General features: G+C 50.7%; 1 protein-coding gene across 2 annotated transcripts in view; it reads right to left on the bottom strand.

Moving 5' to 3' along the window:
- The window catches only part of PKD1 (polycystin 1, transient receptor potential channel interacting), a 99,523-nt gene that overhangs the window by 22,723 nt on the left and 54,435 nt on the right, over positions 1–22,365 (bottom strand). Inside the window, exons 11-23 of one of the 2 annotated variants that reach the window (XM_052773106.1) lie at positions 21,495–22,244; positions 20,261–20,392; positions 18,436–18,611; positions 17,916–18,049; positions 13,715–17,337; positions 12,569–12,715; positions 10,060–10,203; positions 8,522–8,801; positions 6,769–6,985; positions 5,483–5,633; positions 4,343–4,495; positions 1,923–2,067; positions 469–1,071 (exon numbers count right to left, since the gene is read on the bottom strand). In XM_052773106.1, the coding sequence (XP_052629066.1) occupies positions 469–1,071; positions 1,923–2,067; positions 4,343–4,495; positions 5,483–5,633; positions 6,769–6,985; positions 8,522–8,801; positions 10,060–10,203; positions 12,569–12,715; positions 13,715–17,337; positions 17,916–18,049; positions 18,436–18,611; positions 20,261–20,392; positions 21,495–22,244 (6,655 nt within the window). The remainder of the gene's footprint in view (positions 1–468; positions 1,072–1,922; positions 2,068–4,342; positions 4,496–5,482; positions 5,634–6,768; positions 6,986–8,521; positions 8,802–10,059; positions 10,204–12,568; positions 12,716–13,714; positions 17,338–17,915; positions 18,050–18,435; positions 18,612–20,260; positions 20,393–21,494; positions 22,245–22,365) is intronic. The other variant, XM_052773107.1, reaches the window with a different exon arrangement.

Genomic DNA, 22,365 nt, shown 5'->3' with positions numbered 1-22,365 from the left:
TATAAACACCAGAGAGAGTTCCACCACAAGCCTGCTGCCAGCAGTGAATGTTCAGGGAGGAGTATCAGGAATGCAGAAAGTTGGGAGAGATGCTTTTCTAGATTGCAATTGCTCAGTCTGCAGTTCAGAGGATCCCTGAGCAAGAGACTGGATACCATTCACTGTACCTGACCAAGAGAGGGACTGGACGAACTCCCTCCAGTGCTAATGTGGCTCAACAGAAGGGCTGGGAAAAGCAAAAGGCTTCTCAGTGCCAGAATCCACAAGCAAGGATTGCACCAGGGACTGGATAATGCCCGTGACAGCCAGAACCTCAACCATGCGGTGTGGAACTTGCTGGCTACACCTGACATCCCCTCCCACACCAGTTATCTCTTGACACAGCTCTCCTTTGCTGCAACACCCAGCCCTCCTCTCCCACAGGAAGAAATAGCAAAGAGCATAAAGAGTTGGATCTGTCTGCGCTACCATTCAGGACTCTGTAAGTGAGCTGGAAGTGCAGTCCTGCTTCTCTGTTGTTGCTCTCCATAGTCACAATTAGGTTCACAGATGTTCTTGCCTCGATGACTTCAGTGCCAGCAGAGAGATTGTCAGCATCTGTGTTGTTTGACACCATTACAGTGATGGCTTTCTCTGAGTCCAGGCTCCCAATGGGGATCTGCACCCCGTTGTGTGTCTGAAACTCCATGGAGGCGACCTTTGTGGACACGGTGTAGTTGCTGATATAACCAAAAGGGAAAGGATTGGAGTCCACCTGGAACATGACTTGAATGACATCTGTCAGGTTGGAAAGGGTGGTGTTGAACGCCTGGGGGATGGAGAACTGGCAGTTTGGTGTGTTTTCGTAGCAAAGCAAGTTAAAGGGATCAGACCGCTTGCCTGTGGCCTTAATTTCTCCTCCCACCAGCTCAAGGGGCTCTTCATTCAGCACTCGAGACTTCATGAGGATGCGCATCAGGCTGGAAGACAGGTTGTAGGCTTTGGGAGCTAGCAGCAAATTGTGGGAATCAGCAAGCAGCTCCTGGGGCTTGGATTCTTGTGAAGCCGTATTGACAAGGTGAATTAGGTCACCTGCCAGGAGAGAAATAAAGGTGCAAACAGAGGAAGTGGTAAATAGCCTAGATAACTGCTACAGTCTAGATAACATCTGACACCTTCCCAAAACAATCAGACAAGTCTTTCCTTACTGTCTTCTCACTGTAACTGTACACTGTGCTCATGACCTTCCACACTGGAATTGTTCAGTAGCCCATAGCTAAAAATAGAGCTGTCAGGAATTCCTGCAGTGTCTTGGCTAATCTACAAAGTTTGGTGGTGAATACTTAATCACAACAGGCTTTATTTTCCTCCTGTATAGTGACTACAACAGCAGATTGGGAAACAGGGAGGGAAAGGATAAAGCAAACATACGTGACTAAGTTTTTGCACTATGAAGTGGAGAACACTCAAACACATAACAAGGAGTGCAAAGAAGGTGTCTGCTTCCTCCCAGGGTAACCAGGTGGGAATTTCCACACAGTGTTCACGGGTGCCCCAGTGAAGTTTGGCACCCTCCTCAGATTGCAACCAGGAAGGCAAGCATCTGGAAGCCATAGCTGTTACTCATTGTTTACTAAAAAGAGAAGTCCCTGGAGTATTAGTGAGTTTATTAACAACTGACATATTTAAATGTCCGCAGAGACAGCTGCCAAAGCCAGGACAACCCTGGGAAAGTGCAGGGAGAAGAAAGTACTGGGGTGCCACTCTCCAAATGTTAGATGCAATTTTCCTAACAGCTTGAAAAGGCCAAACCCCCAATGGTACAGGAGAAAGCCTGCAAAGCTTCCCTCAGCCTGCTTCTGCCCAGCACCCTCTGCAGGGAGACCTGTGCCCTCAGCGGCGCCTGGTCAACTGTCACCCGTTCCTGCGTGAACAAAACCGACCTGTGATGTTGAGGATGTTGTCGGCGATGCCAGTTGGTGTCACAGTGCCCTGGGTCGTTTCCCCTTGCAGAATTGTCATCATGGTCTCCAGCTTGTTCAAGGTCCTTGTCAGGCACGACTTGCAAACCAGCTCCTTGCTCACCACCTGCAAAAGGAAACACAGTTTGATTCAGTAGGAACGCTCCCAGGAAAGACGAAGGCAGCTGTGGGCAAGTTCAGCTGGCTCGGTCCTGCAAAGACCTGGGCAGATTTGTTCGAACACCATTTGCACTCTGAAAGTCCCAGGGAGGTGACTGCAGAGACCATGGCTGCTCTGCTCACGCTGAGAGATGCCAAGAAGTTGGTGGTGTCACCAGGACTCTTCCACCTACCTCCCCTCACTTTACAATCTGCCAGCGTACAGGCAGGCATGCCAGGAGTCTGATGGAGGATGCATTAGGGTTGGAAACAGCAATAAAGGGCAGCATATTCAAGTTCCCTGGAGTTCACTTGTAAGGACCAAGCACATCTCCTGCTGTTGCATCTCCTGAGCACCCCTTTGGGGCCACACATTATTCCTCCAGAAATCAACCTGAAGGAGCTGGGTAGGATTCCTGCATCCACTCCGCTGTCTTCAATGGAAGCAAGATTTAGCCCTTCATGACTCCGTTTCAGTGTCCAATACTCCTGAAAGCTGTGGGAGGGATCCTGCCACTCACGCATGATGGATGTCCCTCCCTCTGCTCCCAGATGTGTCCAAGAAACAGAATGTTCTAGCCATGGCCTGGAGCTCCCCGCACTCTCGAGGGCTGGATGGGAGGGGACTGAGGCAACACATGGAAGCTGTTACCACAACCCCATTCCTAGCTCTTATTCATCTTTTTTCTTTTAACCATCATAGGATTCAGACATGATTCACCGTATGTTTTGATGAGGAATCAAAACAGCATCTGCAGGTCTAGAATTCCCCCTTTTCTCCTTTTATTTGTAAGCAATGAGAAGTGAGGACATACTATGTAAATTGGAGTCCACAAGGCACAGTCAGCTATCAAGGAGGTGGGGAAACAAAAGGGTTATGGGGAGGAATCACCCAAGAGGAGCTACTGCTTAGGAAGGAGAATTCCCTAAGAAGACTGAGATTCTTTTTTTCCACCTCTAGGAGAAATTAATTCTGATTTTTCCTCTCCCCTGTAGGTAAAAGCAAAAAGTATCAGCATTGATTGACATTTCTATAGGAAAGGAAATGTGTGAACTCTGCACTAGTCTCAACCACTTGGGAAATTCTAGATTACTGTTTTTCTAAGCTTTTCATTCCAATCCAGAGCACAAACTGATCCTGGAACGTCAGCTTTTCCCGTGGAACAATAATTCTATTTCTAGACCTAAGCTTCCACAGCGAGATCAAGTCGCAAGGCAAAAGCACGTGGGAGAGACAGAAACAAACCAATCCAGCATCAGAATGGGATGTGCCGAACCCCAAATCCCTGAACAAAGATGAACAGAAAGAAGTGATTTTTGAGGTTTACAGACTTTGAAGAAGAGAAAGGAGCAGCGGAATAGGGACTCTGTGGGTGGGATGCAGTAGTCTGTCCATCATTTCAATGACAGCCTGTTCCCGCTGAGCGAGGTTGCTGACCTGGCTGGGGAGGCGAAGTGCAGCCAAAGCCAGGGTACCTGACTCCAGTCCCGAAAGCAAAGATTTGGGAGGGCTGGGAGGAAGAGCACGCCAGAGCCGACTGGCTGACCACCAAACCCCAAGCACATTATATAACTGGGCTCTCTTCCCTTTGCCCATCTGACAAAACATATAAAGCCACTCCTAAATCCACCAGGCAGCAGCCCCAGCACCAAGGAGCTGAAACTGTGAGCTGGCTGGGGAACACAGCGCTTCCAGTCAGCAGTGGAGCAGAGCAGTGTTTCTAATCTTGTATGGTAAAAATCGGGCTGGAAGGAACATCAGTCCTTGGCGCTGTCCCCTGGCTCAAGGCAGGTCCGGCTCTACTCGTGTTACTCCTGATGGAGTCCAGCCTGCCCTTGGAGATTCTGCAAGTCCCCCAGCAATTTATTCCAGCGCTTCTCCAGTCTGTCGAGGCCTCTCCTACAGTCTCCATCTGGAAGTGTGGGAACCTACTGGCTAGCAAGCTGCCACACCAGGGCTGATACCAGAGAAGAAGCACAGAGTTCTTAGGCGCTGTCTTCCAGCACATGAATGCATCATCTTATCCACGCCTGCTAGACCGGTGGCACAGCAAGGTGCAGAGCTGACAACACTTAGGACATCACCACAGAAACCCTAATGATGTCAACAAGTGATACCTGTCCTCCCTGTGTGGTATGTGTCGGGGGGGGGAGAGAGAGACAGGGGAGCAGGACAAGAATTGAAGACCATCTAAGCTGCACCTGGAAGAGCAGGAGGCTAGAGGTGGTGATGGGGAACATACCGTGCACTGTGCCAAGGCAGCTGAGATCTGCTGGATATCATCAACTGTGTTGACCTTCAGCGAGTTCAGGGTTTCTGTGATATTGTTGCGAGTCCAGGTCCGGAGTTCGAATTCATTCCCAGTCTCAGGTTCCAGAAGCATGGACCGCTCATACTGGTGGGGGAGAAAAGCAGGCAGAGTGAGGAAATGTATCAGGTTGTTTCAGAGGATGATGAGATGTGCTGAAGTCACCTCTTCCCTGCACTCTCTATCTCCCTGCCTGTGCTCCTCCCCAGAGCGTGTTCTAATGAGCTGTTTTTTCAGCAGAACTTCCTCAATTTCACTTGTGCTCTCCAAGCAATTACCTTAACAGCCTTGCACTCGACAGCTAAGTAGTACACCAGTGTGCAGTCCTTACCCAGCTAAGCACAGTGCCTGTGCTCAGGGGGATCGCCCCTGCCTGGCTTCCAGGCATGCAGCAGGCTCTTATCAGGCAGGACAGCATGAGTATAGACCAAAATTCCTGCCCTGCCTACAGAGATGCACATGGAGGGACTGGGCCCTACTTTAGGCAGGAGTGAAGGTAAATGCTGCCAGGAAGATGACGCTCCTGCACTGTGGATTAACAGCCTTATATGCAGGCAGACCTTTCTAGCTGCACTAGCTGAGCAGTCAGAAGAAGGAGGTCTCCTTAGCACCCCAGAGCATCACCTGAGCAGCTACCGGCAGTCTCCTGCCTGCTGAGTTGGAGTGGGGTGGCTAGCTCAGAGGAAGTGTGAAGGAGGTGGGGGAATTTGGGCTAAGATTTCCGTTTCCAAATTCAGTATTTAGAATTGAGGTTGGCAGTAAAAACTATCTGAATATGAGGGGAAAAAAGCAGACTGCATGGGAGATGCCCAGGCCACTGCCTTCTCTGGGACCTCTGTTTTATTTTGCAGCCCCTCTATTTTCCCTGGTCATTGTGTGCCTGGAGCTTGTTACTATTTTTGATGCATGAAAATAGCTCCAGCCCAGCTCTCAGCATGCACGTACACCGATTTACATGAAAAACTGTAGCATTAGTCATTTCCCTACATCGCTGTACAAAACCTGGCCAAAGAACATTACCGGCAATTGCAAGGCCTTCTGGAGGCCCCTCTTGGGCAGAGAGTGTTGCTTTACCTCATTTAAGATGGTGATGAGGGCCAGAGAGTACTCAATGACCTGTTGAGGGTCCCCTTGTTTCACTAAGCCCTGGAGCACGGTGTCAGTTTGATTGTAGAGCCAGTGGGAGAGGCTGGGGAACCCCTCGGGTAAGCCGATTTCCATGGAGCTGCCAAGGGAAAGAGGCATCTGGGTTAAGTGCAGACTGTCAAATGGGGCTGGGGGAAGGGGGCAGAACATGCCCTTTAGCTGGGAAAGAACATGAGGGGGGAAGCAGGTGGTTAGACAACAAAGACAGCACTGCTAACGCCTGCCCTGGTACCCAGTTTGCACCAGCTGTACGTAGGAACATCGTGGACCCGAAGCCAGGTTCCTCACTGGTCCAGCTCCCTGAAGCTGCGGATGAAGGACGCACATAGGTGCATCGAGCCCAGAGGAGAAAATCCAGGTTTAGTTTGATGGAGCAGAAAGAGCACTTAAAAACAGGGTCGGTGTGCTGGGAGGAGCTGCATTGCTTTTGGCATCGTTCCCTGGGGTCTGAGGAACAGCTGGGACACAGATCCTCCTCCGCAGGCACGGCAGGACTGTGAGCTCCAGCCTGGGAGGCCGGGACCACATGTACAGTGCAGGGAGCTGCAAATCAGCCCTGAGAAGGAGCAGTCCTACAGCTTGGTCAGGCAGCAGAGACCAGCTCAGGCTACTGCCCAAAGACCTGTGGGCGCTTGTGGCCTGCATGGAGCACACTGGAAACCAAGGGGCACACGCAGAAGGGATAACTGGGCTTTCATGGTACTGGTGCTGCTGAGACTCAAGCTGCAATCCTTTCCACCCTATTCAAATGCACATGCTCTGCACCTTGGCTACGTGAGACCTCCCTGGCTCTCAGCAGTGGGACACCAGGCCACCCGCAGCACCAGAGCTTGGTGCTGCCAACTCTCCTTTGAGCTCCCGATGCAGAGGTGGTGGAGCACAAAGCATAGAGATCTTCTGAGAAAGAGACATGGTGCCTTCAAAGCAAAGTGTCACCAGGGAATTAAGGAGGTGGTCAGGAAAGCAGTAACATGGGAAAGTCTCCCCCTTGAGCGATGATCCACAAAGACTGGAATTCTCTTTATTACACTTCTGCTGAGCCTCCCCTCTCCTTCCTGCCAACAGCCTCTTCCAGGAGGCAAACGTTTCACCCAGGATCTGCCGAGCCCTTCAGGACAGGGATCCAGTGGTCAAGCCCCGAGACCGTGACTCAGGAGCCTAGGCTGGACGCTGGCACTGCCGTGTAAGCCCAGGCTGCGAGCGGTGGGTCTTACCGGTTAATGGCCACCACGGTCGCTCCCAGCTGGTCCTGAACAAGGACTGACACGGACACCATGAAGCCGCTCTCGTGAAAGCCCGGCGGCAGGAAGGCACCGTGCTCGGCGCGACTGCCCTTGTACACGCAGAACTCGTGGTAGTGCCCGGCCCTGCAGCGGGATGCCAGGAGGATGTACACCAGCGGGCCCTCCGTGTCCTCCGTGTCTCGCCAGCCTGCAAAACAAACCCGAACAGGGGGTCCGATGGGACAAGGGCACGGCGGGGCCGAAGCCACCATCCCGAAGCCCAGCCCGTCCGTCAGAGCTGGCGCTGCCCGGCAGTGCCCCTTCCTTCCCCTGGTGTGTCCCACCGCGGTCAGCCCTTCGGCATGGCACCTGCCCTCACTGCTGTCCCCAGCAAGGGGTCCCCCCGCTCCGGCAGACGACAGGTTGTCTCCACAATGAGGACAGCTTGAGGACTCCACTGGGCTGGAGGGAAGTATTCAGAGCCTGCGGTGTAAAGCTCTGACCCTCTTTGTATTTTTCTGATGTTTAGGGGTTCCTGCCTAGGTGTCTGGGTCTTGTAACGTTTAAAAGGATTTGTGAAGAGTTCATGAGCAGAATAAAATTGGGAATAACTCTTCTGGGGCTGGGAACAGCACCAACCCAAAGCCACAGCTTCTGTACAAGCCCTGCAAAGCCTGACATTAGACAGAGGCTCAGCGCAGCCCTCAGGCAGTTCAACACCTCAGGAACAACTGAGTCTAGGATAAAACCTGCACAAAGGTTTCCTTGGAGCTCCCAGGAATTATGGGGAGTCTTGTGGGAGCCGGGCAGTTGGGAAATTCACTGCACATTTGCCAGTGAGCACCAGTGAAGGTGCTGGCTCTGTCAGGGCTTGCTGCACTGGACGTCGACCAGGGTTTGGATCCTGTGTGTTTCACTTCAGCTTAAAAACAATCACTAAGAGCTAAAATTCCCACCACTCCAAAGAGGATTTCATAATTATTCTGAGTAGCTCAAAACATACCAAAGTTACAACCATATTATGCTGAATACACTTCTGCTTCTCCCCCAGCTTAAGTTGGGCTTTGGTGACCAGCCATCCCAGAACCAGCAGAATTCATCATCTCCTCTGCAGCGTGGCTTCCCAGCATTTGTGCACAGACAGCATTAATCTCTAACACTAATCATTTGGGGAAATATGGTTTTCAGAGGCACTTATTCCTTGGCCCAAGGCTACAGGATGTCAGCCAGGCCACTTTTCCAAAGCTAGACTTGTTGTTGCTGTCTCTGCAGCTGGTTGAGAAGATAACTGCTGATGGGAACATCCAGCCCACATGGCAGAGAAGGCCCCAGTGCTTCGTCTTTTGACTCTTCCCATATATGTGTGACTCAGTTTTGGGCACCTATCTTCTTTTCCCTGCACTGAAATACCAGTTTCTTCTGCAAGTACTGTCCTGGCTTGGATATCACCATTCAACTACATGAAATAGGATTTTAAAAAGTGCCTGCCTGCTACCCTGAGTTTTAGAGCTCCATAATTTGGGCACACAAAGCTGCTCACGGTCCAAACTTTGGAGATCAGAAATGGAAAGATCCACTTCTAAACTCAGCCCTGGCCAACAGTGTCGTGGGGTAGGAGCTCGGGGTAAAGAAAACATCTGTGGGAAGAAGGGCAGCTGGTAACCCACTGGTCATGAGCAACCTTTGGCCACGAGGAGCCGAGAGGGCTGGCAGGTGCCCAGCACCGCTGTCTGTACGCTCTCACCTGAACACTCAAAGTGCACTTTTGCCATCAGTGCCCTGACGGGTCCTCTGGGAGACAGCCGGCAGGATCCTCCAACGGGCGGCTGGTTTGGGAGCAGATCGATGGAGGCGAATCCTTCCTCCCCTGTTGTGAGGTCTGTGATGTGAAGGGTAAAAGTATATCCCTCCCCATCCTTCAGTGCCCCTTGCCTCAAGACCAGGTTCATTCCTGTGTCGCCAGTGGAGGTAGTTTTTTTGTCCAGGATGAGAGACTTGTTTTTAAAGCTGTGCGCTGCCCATCTCTATAGAAATGAAGAGGGGAAAGACAGGAGAGGTTTTGTTTAAATCTGAAGTTACGTCCTTAAAATGTTTTCAGATTGAGTCTCTTATAAAAAGTAACAGATTTCTAGTGGGAGCATCTGCCAAATTTGCAGTTGATAATTCAGCTTTAGTCTTGTGTGCTACAGCAACAAGAACTGGAACCTTTCCAAAATGTCTGGTGGGAATATTTCCACTGTGAGATCTACTTTAGTCTCTAGGATTACATCACCCTCCGACAGAATATTTCATAATACAGAATACAAAACACAGGAAATAAATTAAGTACTGGTGGAGTCTCCACGGGATACCATGTTTTATATGCTTCAAGCTGAACGTGTCCTGGATGGTTACTGTTAATAGCACAAATGTACAATTGTGATAACAAGAGAAACAGTGCAATAGCCAGCCAGAAAATGCCATGCAAGTACATCCTGGGCTTGCTGGGAGCAATACAGATTAGCTCTCGCAACAGGACTTTCACTTCCGAGACCTACTTCATTCAACAGGTTGCAGAGATGCTGCGTAGTGGAATCTGTAATTAGAGGAGGGCATGAGGGACTTGGGGGATCAGAAGAGACTGAACCACCTCTGCTTGAGCCACCAGAAAAATGGGCAAAATGCCAGTCAGCAGGGAGAAGAAAATACTCTACAGATCTCTTCTAGGAAAAAAAGTGGCTTTTGTGTGAAACAAGCTGGTCACTCAGGGGCTTGGCTTGAAAATGACCCAGCAAGGACTTGCCCTTGGGTAGGTCGAGACACCGATGGAGGACTGATAGGCCATGTGTCCCACAGCCTGCAGGCACAACCCTGGGCAAGGAAAAGCTCTGGACATCTCCCAGGGTGTCCAGTGGTTACAGGACATGGGGAATCTGCTTCACAGGCTCTCCTAGCCTCCTCCATGCTGCTGAGACACGGCACGCGGGAGCCCCAGGTCACACCAGGCAAGCTCCATGGACGGCCTGTTTTAAAAGTTCTGACTCTGCAAGCCAGTCCTGCAGCCACTTCCAGGGGCTGTGATGAAGAGACCAGTATCAGCCAACCTTCTTCATCCCCTCAGCCAGACCCATCCTGCCACTGCATTTATGGTCAGAGATTGTTTCCCCTCCTTGTCTCTACAGCAGTTTAGGTCCAGGACTTTATTTCTCACACAGCTCTTTCCACCCTGTCCTCTCTGACTCTTCCCTTCTCCCTGAAGTCCACCAAAGGTGAAGCAAAGACCAGCGTTGCTGATGACTTTACCCCAAGCTTGGAGTCATTGTGACAGTTCTGGCAGGTCCCCTCCAGGTAGACGTAGGAGCTCTTGCTCACTTCATAGACAGACTGAGCCTTGCAGGAAACGCACTCCAGGGACACGATAGGGACTCCCCCCTTCTTGATGAATACCTGGGGAAGCGAGAGGCTCCATCAGAAAATCTGAGACAAAAATACAGACATTGAACAGGGAAGCAGACATCCCAGCACCTGGTTCTGCAGGGAGGAATTGCTCCGCACCCGCCCAGTCTGTGCTAAGGAAACAGCAGAAAGGGATTTCCAAAGGATTTCATGTCAGACTTAAGCTACATCACTTTTCTTACACTGGCCAGTTCTTCTGCCACTGATTTTCAAGAGCCACCCAATGCCAAGACGGGCCGATCCAGGTAATTCTGGATTTACTTTATTTACACTTTTTAACAACATAAATCGCTTTCAAAATGTCCCTCTGGTACCCTGTGCTGAATTCCCAGCAAGTCCTGCTTGTGCTGTTGGGTGGGGATGATGCTAACTGAAGCACTGTGCTGTACCGACCACCTCAGGACAGCTATTAACCCTACAAAAATGGGATCCGTGTTAAGAGTTTGGAAAAGAGCAGTCTAACTGGGAGGAGGAAAGCCTCCATTACAGCACAGACCAAACATCTGGTGAACACCTGCCTCAGGAAGAAACCGCAGCTCTCCTTTGTTTTCGGTGGGCCAAACTCTTGGTCCTGCCTCTGCAGCTGTGGAGCGCCTGACTTGGTGGGGTCACAGCAGATCTGCCGTGGACACAGGAGTGTGGGGCTGTGGGTCCCTGTCCTCGACTCGGAAGACTGCTAAATGGGAGGTGTTTACAGTCCAGAGTAACAGAGGGCTCAGGGCAAGCCAGGGAGCGTGGGTTTACTGAGGATGTGCTGCCCTGTGCAAAGCCAGCATGGTCCTGCTCTCTCCCTCATCCCTGCTCTGATCTACAGAGCTTGGACTAGAACCACATGCCACGTTTCAGGACACGACCCTCAGGCTCTCAAGAGCACTGCCTGTGCAGAACCATCATCATTTCTGACACTACCTGTGTCCCTGAGAGACAGGAATGATGACAAAAATAGGCAGGAAACACAGCTCCCACTGGGCATCAAATGCATTTTGCTCTACAGCCTGGAAGAATCACCTTTTCCAGAGTGGCATCTTGTTTCAGGCTTTTAGCTCAAATGGAAGCTGCACATCTCAAGACATCTACCACACCTCCCTGGCAAAGCACTCAGAGAGAGGAGAGCTTTAGAAGCACTGGTGGCTCAGACACAATGGCTATTGAGCTCTGACCCCTGTACTTTGTCTAAATTCCTTTAATCCCCTAGGAAATGGGGTTGTCCAGCATTCGACAGAGCCCTCTGCCCTGGCATAATGAATATTCTGAATTCAAAGAAAGACAGTAATGAAGACATTGTTTAATATGGCAGACTTTTAAAAGAGGATAAATACTCCACAGCACTAAGCCGGAGCGCATTGAAGCTTCATTCATTCCTACAGTATTTGCAAATTTCCTGCGACACTGGAATCATTGTTTTGCGCTCATGCATGGAAACCAGATAGTACGGAATGTCCTTGAAAGACTATCAACTTAATTTTTTTCTTTTTATCCTCCAGCTTTGGTTTAAAACCCAGGCGGTAAGAGTTTCCACTTTCAGACTAACTATATCTCTAATTGCCAAACGCACCACGATGAATGTTTCTGACATAAACCATAACTGCTGCCGGACTGCAGATGCGTTCAGTGTTAGGCTTAATTTGACATAAACAACATGCGCTTAAAAAAATCCTCCCTTAAAAATATTCAGAAGGAGAGAAGAGAGGAACTGTTGACAGTAAAATTAAGTACCAACTCTTAGGAAGCTCTCTCTGGGCAAAAATCAAGGAAGAGCCTGGTGCTGTGACATGTGAAGAGCCCAGGACTGCACGCGGTGCTGGACGAGCTACTGACCACGGACTCCGTTGCTGTCCTCCTACGGCAGATCTGCAGTCGCAGACTCAGTCCCAGGAACAGCGGCCAGTACCGTTCAGGGCTGGGTCACTAATCAGCCTCTGCACAGAGAGGGACTAACACAAGGTCTACAGGAAGGAAGAAACTAAAAGGACTTGGCAGGACAAGCAAAACGTGCTGCCTAAGGCAGCATAAGATGAACAGATCACAGAAATACCAGTGTTTGTTCCTGCCAATGACCTCGATGGGATTGGTTATGGAGCCCCAGTGATGCCCTAAAATCTGCTTCCCCTGCTTTCACGTGCTGGCTGGTGCAGGTAGATAGCTGTACTTCCACACCCCCAGCTGAACTGGCACCAGCTCTCACATCGGGCGAGGGGAAGCAGCCTGGGGAGTCACCCATGGCTGGGCATGGTCCTGAGCCAGCAGCACACTCCTCTACAAACTTCTTTATGAAAAGAGCCACAGAATTCCAGCTCGGCTGCGTCCAGCAACAGGCACACAAGGACAGAAAGCGACAGTTGTCTGCGGTACGTACAGTTTGATTTGTTGCCTCGGGACTCATACCCTCCTTCCTGACGGTGAGGTCGAACGTATACTCCACATCTGCTTCTAATACAGCTTTGGAAATTGTGACAATTCCTTCCTTGGCACTGAAATTCAGAGAGCACCCTGCAGCCGAGCTCTGCTTGCAAGGAGAAAAGAACTTTCAAACCCTCCTTGGTACGGGTGCACATCGGGTTAGTCCACAGCCAAAACATTCAGGTCCACACAAAGTCACCGTTACAGATCTTACTGTACAATGCCACCACTGGGGTGGGAGAAACGGGGTGGTGTGTGGACAATAAAGCACATTATCCTATTCTTCAGGTTAGTAAGCAGTACTTGGAATACTCCCGTATTTCATCTGAGCTTCAAATTCTTATTTTATAGTAATTAATTATTCATTAAATAGCTTATAAACGTTGCCAAACAACACAAAAAGCTCACATGAAACTCAAAAGTCTAATCCACACACTCCACATCTTTCTATTTTGAGGTAAAGATAGAAAACAATGACTTTTTACAAGCAAAATAATCCCACGTTCAATCAAAAAATGCTCCTGAAGAGGATCTCCCATGAGAATTTGAAGGGCAGGTCTCCCTTGCCCTTCTATCACTGTAAGGTCAGACCATTTCAGCATGCGAGGACAGTGACCTGCCTGTGACCACAGTGACCATGACTTGTGGTCACTTGACTCCTCCAATTGGAGATATTTAACTGTTAACGGGCGAGGGACCAGAGCCCTCAGCCCCCTGGACTGCAGTCAGCAGCTCTGCAATGCCTTCAGGTTATGGAAGTAGCTACACTGAAACTCTGAACCAGAGGCCAAGTACAAGGAAAGAAGCAATGCGAATGCCTCAGCTTCCAGTGCCAACGCTTCTGCCGTGCACAGGGACGCTGTGCAGCACCGGACTGCAGCAGGCTGCACTGCATAACTCTTCACAGCAATTTTTGCAGCATCATCCTGAGCTGGGAATTAGGAAACCTTTGCAACCCTCCTTCCGGAGCAGCTTTGTTAAAGATGCTCACAAAAGCTTCCCTCAACACCATTTCATCCCAGACACATGTTTGTAGTGGAGCTGACGAGCAGCTGGAGCTCCCCAATGATCACGCTCTCTGGCTGTGCAAAACCGCTCTTACCTTGGAGGAGAACGTACAAGACCAATCGTATAACAACGGAGTCTGTTCACCATCATCCAAGTTCGGGTCATAGGATTTCTCCCCATCCAAGATTAAGTCCTGAGTGTTGGACCATACACGGTATGACCCCCCATCAATGATCGGGACCAGCTTACTTGGTATCACAGTTACATTGGCAAAGATGCTTTTGGACAGTGGGGTATCTCCAAAGGAGACAATAAAGATGAAACAATAGTTCCCAACTTCCAGGGCAAGTTTTGGTATAACTAGCTGGGGCCTGTTCACATCAACGTTTGGCAGACGGATCCTGCTGGAGTCATCCAAGTTCATGCAGCTGGGTGCTCGGTAGATCTCCCACAGGTGCTCCGTCTGGTACTTGATGCATCCTCGGAGGTCAATCTGTGCCTCTAGGTAGTTCCTCTGGGACCGCTTCATGACTACTTGAGGGGGCAAGGCTAACTCCACCTCTGGCTCCTCACACTCCAGGACTTTCACAGTGACAGTGAGGTGGGCTATGAAGAAGCTGATGAGATTGGTGGCATTCACCTCCACCAGGTAATCCCCAGGGCTCAGGTAAGAATAGTTGGCCACCGCAACCCTGGTCATTTGAGTGGAAGAGCCATCCCCAAAGGTCCACAAGAACTCAACACTCCTGCTGCTGGGCACCACCACTGCTTCAAACAGTGCTGTCCTGTTGACAAAGGCATTGGAGGCAGTGAGGGAGACTTGGACTATCGGGTCTTGGACCTGGATGGTTCTGGTGATATTGATACCTCCCAAGTCATTGAAAGCATTGAGGTGAATCTCGAGCAGACCTGCAGCTTCTGGAGTGTAGGAAACACTCTCTCCTGCCACAGTGACCACAGATTGGCCTCGCTCTTTCCACAGGGAGAACTGCCAAGAGAATGACACACGGGAGCCACTCTCCACCTGGGCACTGAAGCTCTTCTCCGTGCCCGTGGGTATGCCTTCCTCACAGCAGTTCAGGAGCCTGACATTGCGGATGGCCTCCAGGACAGAGATGAGCACCTGGGCATGTGCAATGCTGATTTGGTTCTGCACCGTCACAGTCACCAAATAATCGCCGCTCTTGGTGAACTCATGCGTGTACTTGGACCCGTTGAGCACCACCGAGTAGTCCCCACTTATGCTCACCAAGTAACTCACAGAGGTACCTGACAACATCCTGATCACAAAGGTGACCTGTTCCCCTGGCTCCACCACCTTCTTGCTGGCAAGAACTTCCAGTCCTTGAATCCTGTCCAGCACAGAGATATTCCTGCTGGCCAGAGCCCAGCTGATGTCATTCGATGCATTCAGATAGACTGTATAAAACCCTGCTGTGGGGAACATGACTGCCACAGACTGGCCAGTCAATGTGCCATTTGGCACCTCCCAAAGCCATGTCACTTCAGTCCCTTTCTGCAGCTCTCCCTCAAAGACCACCGTGGAGCCTGACGAGACGTATCTACAGTCCAGTTCTGCAGTCCCTATACTCAGCCCCTCTATAACCTCCTCTACCCAGATACAAATTGTTGCATTGGTTGAATCCAGCTTGTTTTCTGCCCCAATGACAACCTCTATCACTCCAGGGCTTTGGAAGGAGTGTATAATAAAGGGTTCAGAGGTAACAGGAGAGAAGCCATCCTCTAGGTACCAAACGTATGTGATGCCAGTGCCACTGGTTATGGTGGTACTTATGTTAACAGAAGCATTAATAGCAACTGGGTTTGGGAAGGCATAAGGCTTTAAAAGACCAATGCTTTCGATGAACTCCAGTGTTCTGTTAGCAGTTGCGCAACCCAGCATATTAGTGGCTTTCAGATAGACAGTGTAGTTTCCAGCTTCTAGGATGCTCAAGGAGAAGGTTTTCCCAGTGAAGGTCTGCACAGCATTGCCATCCCTTTGGGCTACCCAGCTGTAAGAGATGTTTGTTCCCTCTCTCACTACTGCCTGCAAATGGAGTGTTTTGTTAGTTGGGAAATAGATGTCCTCCACCAGGTCACTGCTAGCCACCTGCAGGCCTTCAATCTGCTCCAGGACGTAGACATAGATGCTGTCCTGCAACGAGCTGATCTTGTTCTCTGCTGTCACAATGACATTGAATGTGCCCACGGACCGGAAAGTGTAGGAAATTGTGGAGGACCCTTGGATAGGAGTGCACCGATCACAGAGGATCCACGAGTAGCGAATGGCACTGCCAGCTGCAAGTGTGGCTACAAAACTCACCGAACCATTTAATGGCACCACTGTCCTGCTGGCATTGATGGTCAGCCCATGGAGCCGACGTTTCACTTCGACGTCGATGATGGTCTCGTTAAAGCTCACATCGTTCTGGCCCATCACACTAATAGTGTAATGGCCCGTGTTGTTGTAGGAGTGGGTAGCAATTTGCCCAGGCTGGGTAGTGCCATCTCCAAAGTCCCAACAGTAACTCACTTTGGTTCCATTCATGCTGGCAGAGAACAGGTAGATCTGGTTCAGCTCCAAAACACTTGTCCCATTATATTCAATCTTTGCTACCCCAACTGGTTCCTGAACCTCCACAAACGCTGTGTCATTGTTGAAAGAGACATTGTTGGAGACGGTCACTGTGACCAGGAAGACTCCTGTGTTCTTGTAGGTGTAGGTCACTTCAGTCCCACTCGATCTAGTGGACTCATTGTTCCCGAAATCCCAGCGGTAGCGGTACTGGTAGAGAGGCACAGCACTGACCTGGAAGCTGCTCTCTTCACCAAGCCTTACGAACTGCTTGGAAAGGAGAAGGGTGACGTTGACTATCTCCGGCTCTACACAGACGCTGGTGAAATAGTGAGCCTTGTTAAACCTGCTTGAGAGAGTCAGGGAGAGGGGGAAAGTCCCACTTCGGGTGAAGTTGTGCATCACCACAGGGTCCCCGCTGATTGTGACATTGGACGAGCCATCTCCAAAAGTCCAATCAAAGATGTATTCATCAGGATTCCCCGTCACATATGCAGTGAGCTGCACATCTGGGTGCTCAAGGATGCAAGAAGTAGGCTCTATTTTGAGTACTTCCAGGACAAATATCCGAACACGCACAGTTTGGGAGACAGAGTTCACAGGATTCACAGCTGTCACGTTCACAGTGCAGTTGATGTCCTTTATGTACACGTGTTCCACCACTGGCACCTGACTCCTCAGCACTGTCCCGTCCCCCATATCGAATATCCAGGTGATGCTGTCCCCCGTCTGCACTGAGGCATTAATGGTCACAGATGCTCCCAGCTCTGCTGCCTCATCTGCGGAAACACGGAGCCCAGTTATCTCTTCAAATACTTGGTAGCACTCGACTGTCTCCACACTGCTTATGGTATTGTTCGCTGTCACAGTGATGTTGTATACCCCTCTTCTGGGGTAGCTATATGTCACTGTAGACTGGCTCTCTGTGAACAGTGAGGACCCATCCCCAAAGTCCCAGGTGTACACGACACCATAAGGAGATGGCAACGGATCAGCTCTGAAGGTGACCGGACGGCTCACAACTAAAACATCCTCCTCTGCTTCCATCTTCACATCAATCAGATAACTGTAGATGTGAACGGGGGTCAAGTGGGTGAGGTTCTCAAACTGGTTTGACACAATAACCACCAGGGCATATTCACCTGCATTGGAAGAGAGCAGAAAAAGACCAGTTGTGAGGACATGCTTGTGCAACAGCTTGCTCAGTGCTGCAGCAATGTGGGGAGTGTGACGGGGCACTGCAGGGAGATACTCTGCTCCTGCACTGCGCACACCCTGGGCCTCCCTCCTCTGGTCCAGGACAAGCAGGAATTACAACCAGGCCATGCATGTGAGGACCAAACACCAATTAAGAAGCCAGTCTGACAAGACACAGAGAAAAGATTTTCCTTCTATTTGCTCACAAAACAGACTCCCTTCCTGCTGCCCGCAGTAGCGGTTCCTACCCCTGCTCCCATCAGCATGGAGCTCGCCTGCCACTTGTCTATCTGCTGAGACTGCCCCAAAAGGGGACTCTGTGTGGTGGACCTGCTTCTTACAAACATCTCCTAGAAACAGTTACAGAGGATGGCAATTGCTAGAGACTTCCAGTCACTCTGGCTGTTTGCTCAGGAACAAGGTAATGACTTTCAAGCCACTGTTTTATGGGAAGGTGCCTTGTACCCTCTCGCAACAAAAATGCCCACACCCTTTCTTTCCCAAACAACCGTCCCGAGCATACCTGGGTCTTGATAGACGTGTGAAACATTGTGCTCAATTACAACCTCGTGGACACTGGGATCAGGCACAAGGAAAGACTTGTTGTAGGGAGGTTTGAACAGGTACGTCTCCTGGATACCATCTCCAAAATCCCACCTGGAGAAACATGCAAACCATGTTACACTGCACAACAGGAGAATCACGGAAATCCCAGAGGAACCCTAATGCCAAATATCAAAGCAGTAGCTGTGCCCAAGGCTGCAGAATTGTCGCTGTGAGAAGAGTACAGCACTGGTAAGAAGAAGAGGAACCCAATACTAAAGCAACATTGCAATCCTTTAAAAGAAAAGTATTTCAGCCTGAACTATAGGTCCCAGCCAGCATGACTGAACCACGCTTGCAGGGATTTCAAATTAACTAGACAGCAGCTGATAAATGGGCCATTTGACATCAGCAGGCCCCGGGAAGAGAAATAGCACAGGCAAGACTGGTAAGCTATGCACAGTAAGATCCTAAGTTCGGGCAACTTGCAAAGGACTCACAGGAACAGAGCATCCACAGCTGAATCAATCTGAACTCTTGCTGTAAGCTCCACGGTGCTGTTCTGAGGGAGGACTGGCAGGACACCCAACACAGTCAGGTTCTTCATCTTATTCATCATCTCCACCGTGACATTGTAATTGACCGTAAAGTTACTGACGTGGTTGGAGGCGGTGAGCTGGGAAGGACAGTGGGATAAAGAATGCATTTGGGATCACCTTGCCACGCTGCCCTCTCCTGAGAGTGGGGCTTCACAGTACTGAAGAGGTCCCCCCAGGCAGACAAGCAGGTTAGGTCAAAGAAGAGTAGCCTGTGGGACAGGGAGGCAGGGGCAATAGCCTGAATGGCACTGGAAAGCAGCAGTGACTGGAAGGTCACCTACCTGGTGAAGCCACCTCTTGCTGGAACCACCATATCTCCACCATTAAAGTCAGTCCAAGGAAGGACTGTTTCTACAGCAAGAGAGCAAGGAGAAGAGCTTCTCAACCTGAGACTGCTTTGGCTCTGAACTTGCCAGTTACCCTTTTGCCTGCTCCAATGTGCCCCGCACACTGTCTCCAGCTGCTGTGCCCGGGCACTTGCTGCCACCAAGGGGGCAAAAGCCACCCAGTTTCCTTAGGACAGTGGCAGACGAGTGGCTCCAAGCACGGAGTGGGGATGGGAGAGACTCAAAACCCAAGCATGCCAAGTGCAGTTCCAGCACCCTGGGTGTAGTGGGCACAGAGAGGGAGAGCAAAGTTGGGCAGAGGAGGGAAAGGGAGACAAGAGACTGAAGAGACATGACAGAAGTAGAACAGGATCCTCAAGATTATCTAAGCGTGTAACAGTGACGTGGCACCTAATGACGAAGCATCTTGTCACCTCCTCACCTGCAGGAGAGCTGAGCTGCTGACAGAAGGAGCTGCTGCTCCTTCAAACCCAGCTGAATAGGGACCTCCCACCCCAACAGATAAAAGAAGTTTGTGTCTCGACTTCTGTGGATCTGTTACACTGAACCCAGTGGACCCCAGACCAATGCCACCTTGTCAGCTCTGTAAGTGAAAGCAATCCAGGCTTGTCAGCACAGTGCTTCACCCAGCAAATTAGTGCTACTCAGCATAGTGCTGCACCAAGCAAATTAGTGCTAGCATGTCCCTGGAGCTAGGGCTGGTGTCTCTTCAGGAAGCCAGCAGTTACCCTGCAAATGGATCATGCAGCTTGGAGCCAGACCAGGACTCTGCATGGCAGTACAGGGCATGATACAGAAAGATGTTCTGGCCAGTGATAGACTCCTATTCCACAACAGATACCTACCTCCCTCTGCCCAGACTCTCTGCTCTATCGTTCTTCTGGGGTCATGACAAAACCCAGTGTGCCAGTCTGCACCAGTAGAAAGAGAACAGGACAGAGACCAGAAGAGCTTGTGGCAGAAGCTCTGTCCTGCCTATGAAAGTCTTAGTTTGCATCCTGCCTCTGCCTGGTTCTGAATCCACATCTCCTGCCTGCCACAGCAGCAGCCAGCACCCTGTAGTGGGGGCTCCCTGCCTCATTCCTGCTGGGGAGGAGGAAGGACAGACACTCCATGAACATAAAAGAGAACAAGGAGAAAAGAGAAGAAAGCGAAGACGAGGAAGACAGCGAAGTCAGCTGTAATGGAAGAATAGCAAGAAAATTACTATTTGCATTTGCAAGAGCAGGTCAGTGAGAAATAGCAGAAGAGCTTGTTAGGAGCACAGTGAAAATCTCCTCAACTCAACTCTGCCTTCTACTCTCCCTGCTGCTTTCCCTGCTGAGTTTGTGGGATGAGATGGAAACCCAGGATTGAAAATGGGAAATGCCTTGGCTTACCGAAAGCTTGTACACAGCTGGGCTTTGGTAGATAACGTTGAAGACAACATTGTAAAAAGTGAAAGATGGCTTATCATCTACTGTCCATCGGAAAGTCACATCTGACCCAGCTTCCATCACAGGGATGTAGCTCTGAAAGGCATGAGAACATTTTATACTAGTGCAAGAGAAAAGCATGCACAGCACTTCCCAGGAGATCTCCAGCTGAACTGGAGAGGGAGCAGAGCCAGACTGAGAGGCATCACACACTTACAAGACGGCGCCCTCAGAGCATGACACAGAGGTGCAAGATCATCTGTGGCTTCGCTGCTGGTAGAGAAATGCAGACCCTGACTCCATAAATCAACAGCAGAACAGGGAGCAGAACCCATACTGCCTGCTCCCACACCCTAGTGCTCTGCTCTTGTGATCAGCTCTTTCTTGCTGGCTAAAAAACTCTCCGATATCTTTGCAGAAACAACTCAGCTTTAGCTACGCCTGTAAGCTGAGTCTCTGACCCTTGTCCATTGATGGTGCCTGACCCAAAGGCAAAAATGGTTGACCTGCACTGGACAGGGCAGGCTCCCTCCTCACTCCTACAGTGCCTCCTGAGCAGATCATGGCAGCCAGGAAGGGTGAGACCAACAGGCATTGCAGGCACAGGGTTCTGCCATAAGCAGCCAGAGGTTGAACAGAGCGTTTCACAGATACCGATGGGCAGTTATTCAACAGGCTCCTAGGGCTCGGCTGTAGCTCTGGAGACAGGGGATTGGAGAAAAAAAAGACCGCAAACACCAGAGTAACTCCAAGACTTTGATGGATGGACGAAACATTTTTATAGCTTCAGCCAGCTGATGTAAGGATTTAGTAGAGCAAATCTAAACACCTAAAGGAATAGCTACCTTGACAAGTCAAAAGAAGGTAATACTGGCCTTTCATAATGCCTCCGGTTTTCTGTGGAATTGGAAAGCCAGTATCCCCCCCCGCAGGAGGTACTGCCTTACCTCTGAGGGAATTAAAGTGAACGTACAGCTGAGCTGCCTTCCTGCTGGAGAGCACCAGTGCTTTCTGCCACATGCCTGTGCCTGCAGCAGCTCTGTCTGCATGGCCTGGGAGCTGGCGCTTAGCAGCAAGCAGCACTACACCCGACCAGTGTGGAGCTGAGCCCCAGCCCTCCTCATGAGCCAAACCCACACCGTTAGCAGTAAAGGCTAAAAAAGCTACCGACGAATTAAAAGCAGCAGTAATCACTCACCACTCGTGTATTTAGCAGGACTCTGCTCTCAGGGTCAGGGGTGGCCCGCAGCCCGCGGATGGGCTCCTCCACTTTCACCGTGACAGTGATGTTCTGGGAGCTCACGGTGTTCTCCGCAACAAGGACGTGGGTGCTCACCCCCTCCCTGAGGCCGCTCAGGCTGACCGCAGCAAACCAGGTGTCGTTGGTCTCCCTGGCACAGTCCGCCGTCAGCAGTTTAACAGCCGCTGGGCAGGACCCCTCGAAGGGGAAGGTGCGGTTGTCCCCCAGCCAGCTAGCTGTCGCGTTCAGCCCTGAGGAGAGTTTGACAACCAGGGTAGTGTGGTTGGATGGTAGGTAGACCCTGCCGCCTTGAGGAGCGGGGTGGATGACCCGCAGGCCTGACACCCACGAAGTCACCCAGAAACTGCAAGACAGATTGGCGCTGAAGACCCCGTTGTCCACGCTGGCTCTGACCGTGTAGCGACCTGGATGCTCCAGCCCCGCGTTGTGGGGGCTGATCACCGGGACCAGCTGTTCCTCGGCATAGCGAACTCGGAGAGAGCAAACAGTGTTGTTTATCCAGGTGGCACCAATGAAGCCATCAGACAGGCCAAGTGCCCACTCTGAAGAGTTCATGCTTAAGACGTTGGTTCTATAAGGGGATGTGGTACTTGGTTGGCACTGGAGGAGTAAGCCCAAGTCTGCATCGTGCTGGATACTGAAGACATCCTCAGCCCGGACAAAAATATCTTCTTTTTGGAATGTGACCTGCAGAGAGAGGAGACATTTTTGGATTAATGCCTCAAGTTAAGAGCACTCAGCACCCAACTCTTGCCTGGGCAAGTCAGCTGGATTCACTGCCAAGTGGAAACCAACAGAAAAGCCACAG

The sequence above is a fragment of the Harpia harpyja genome, chromosome 21 (genome assembly GCF_026419915.1).
Source record: "Harpia harpyja isolate bHarHar1 chromosome 21, bHarHar1 primary haplotype, whole genome shotgun sequence".
NCBI classification, from domain to species: domain Eukaryota; kingdom Metazoa; phylum Chordata; class Aves; order Accipitriformes; family Accipitridae; genus Harpia; species Harpia harpyja.
Note: the sequence above shows the minus strand (reverse complement) of the source record. Positions and strands in the feature narration are given on the sequence as shown.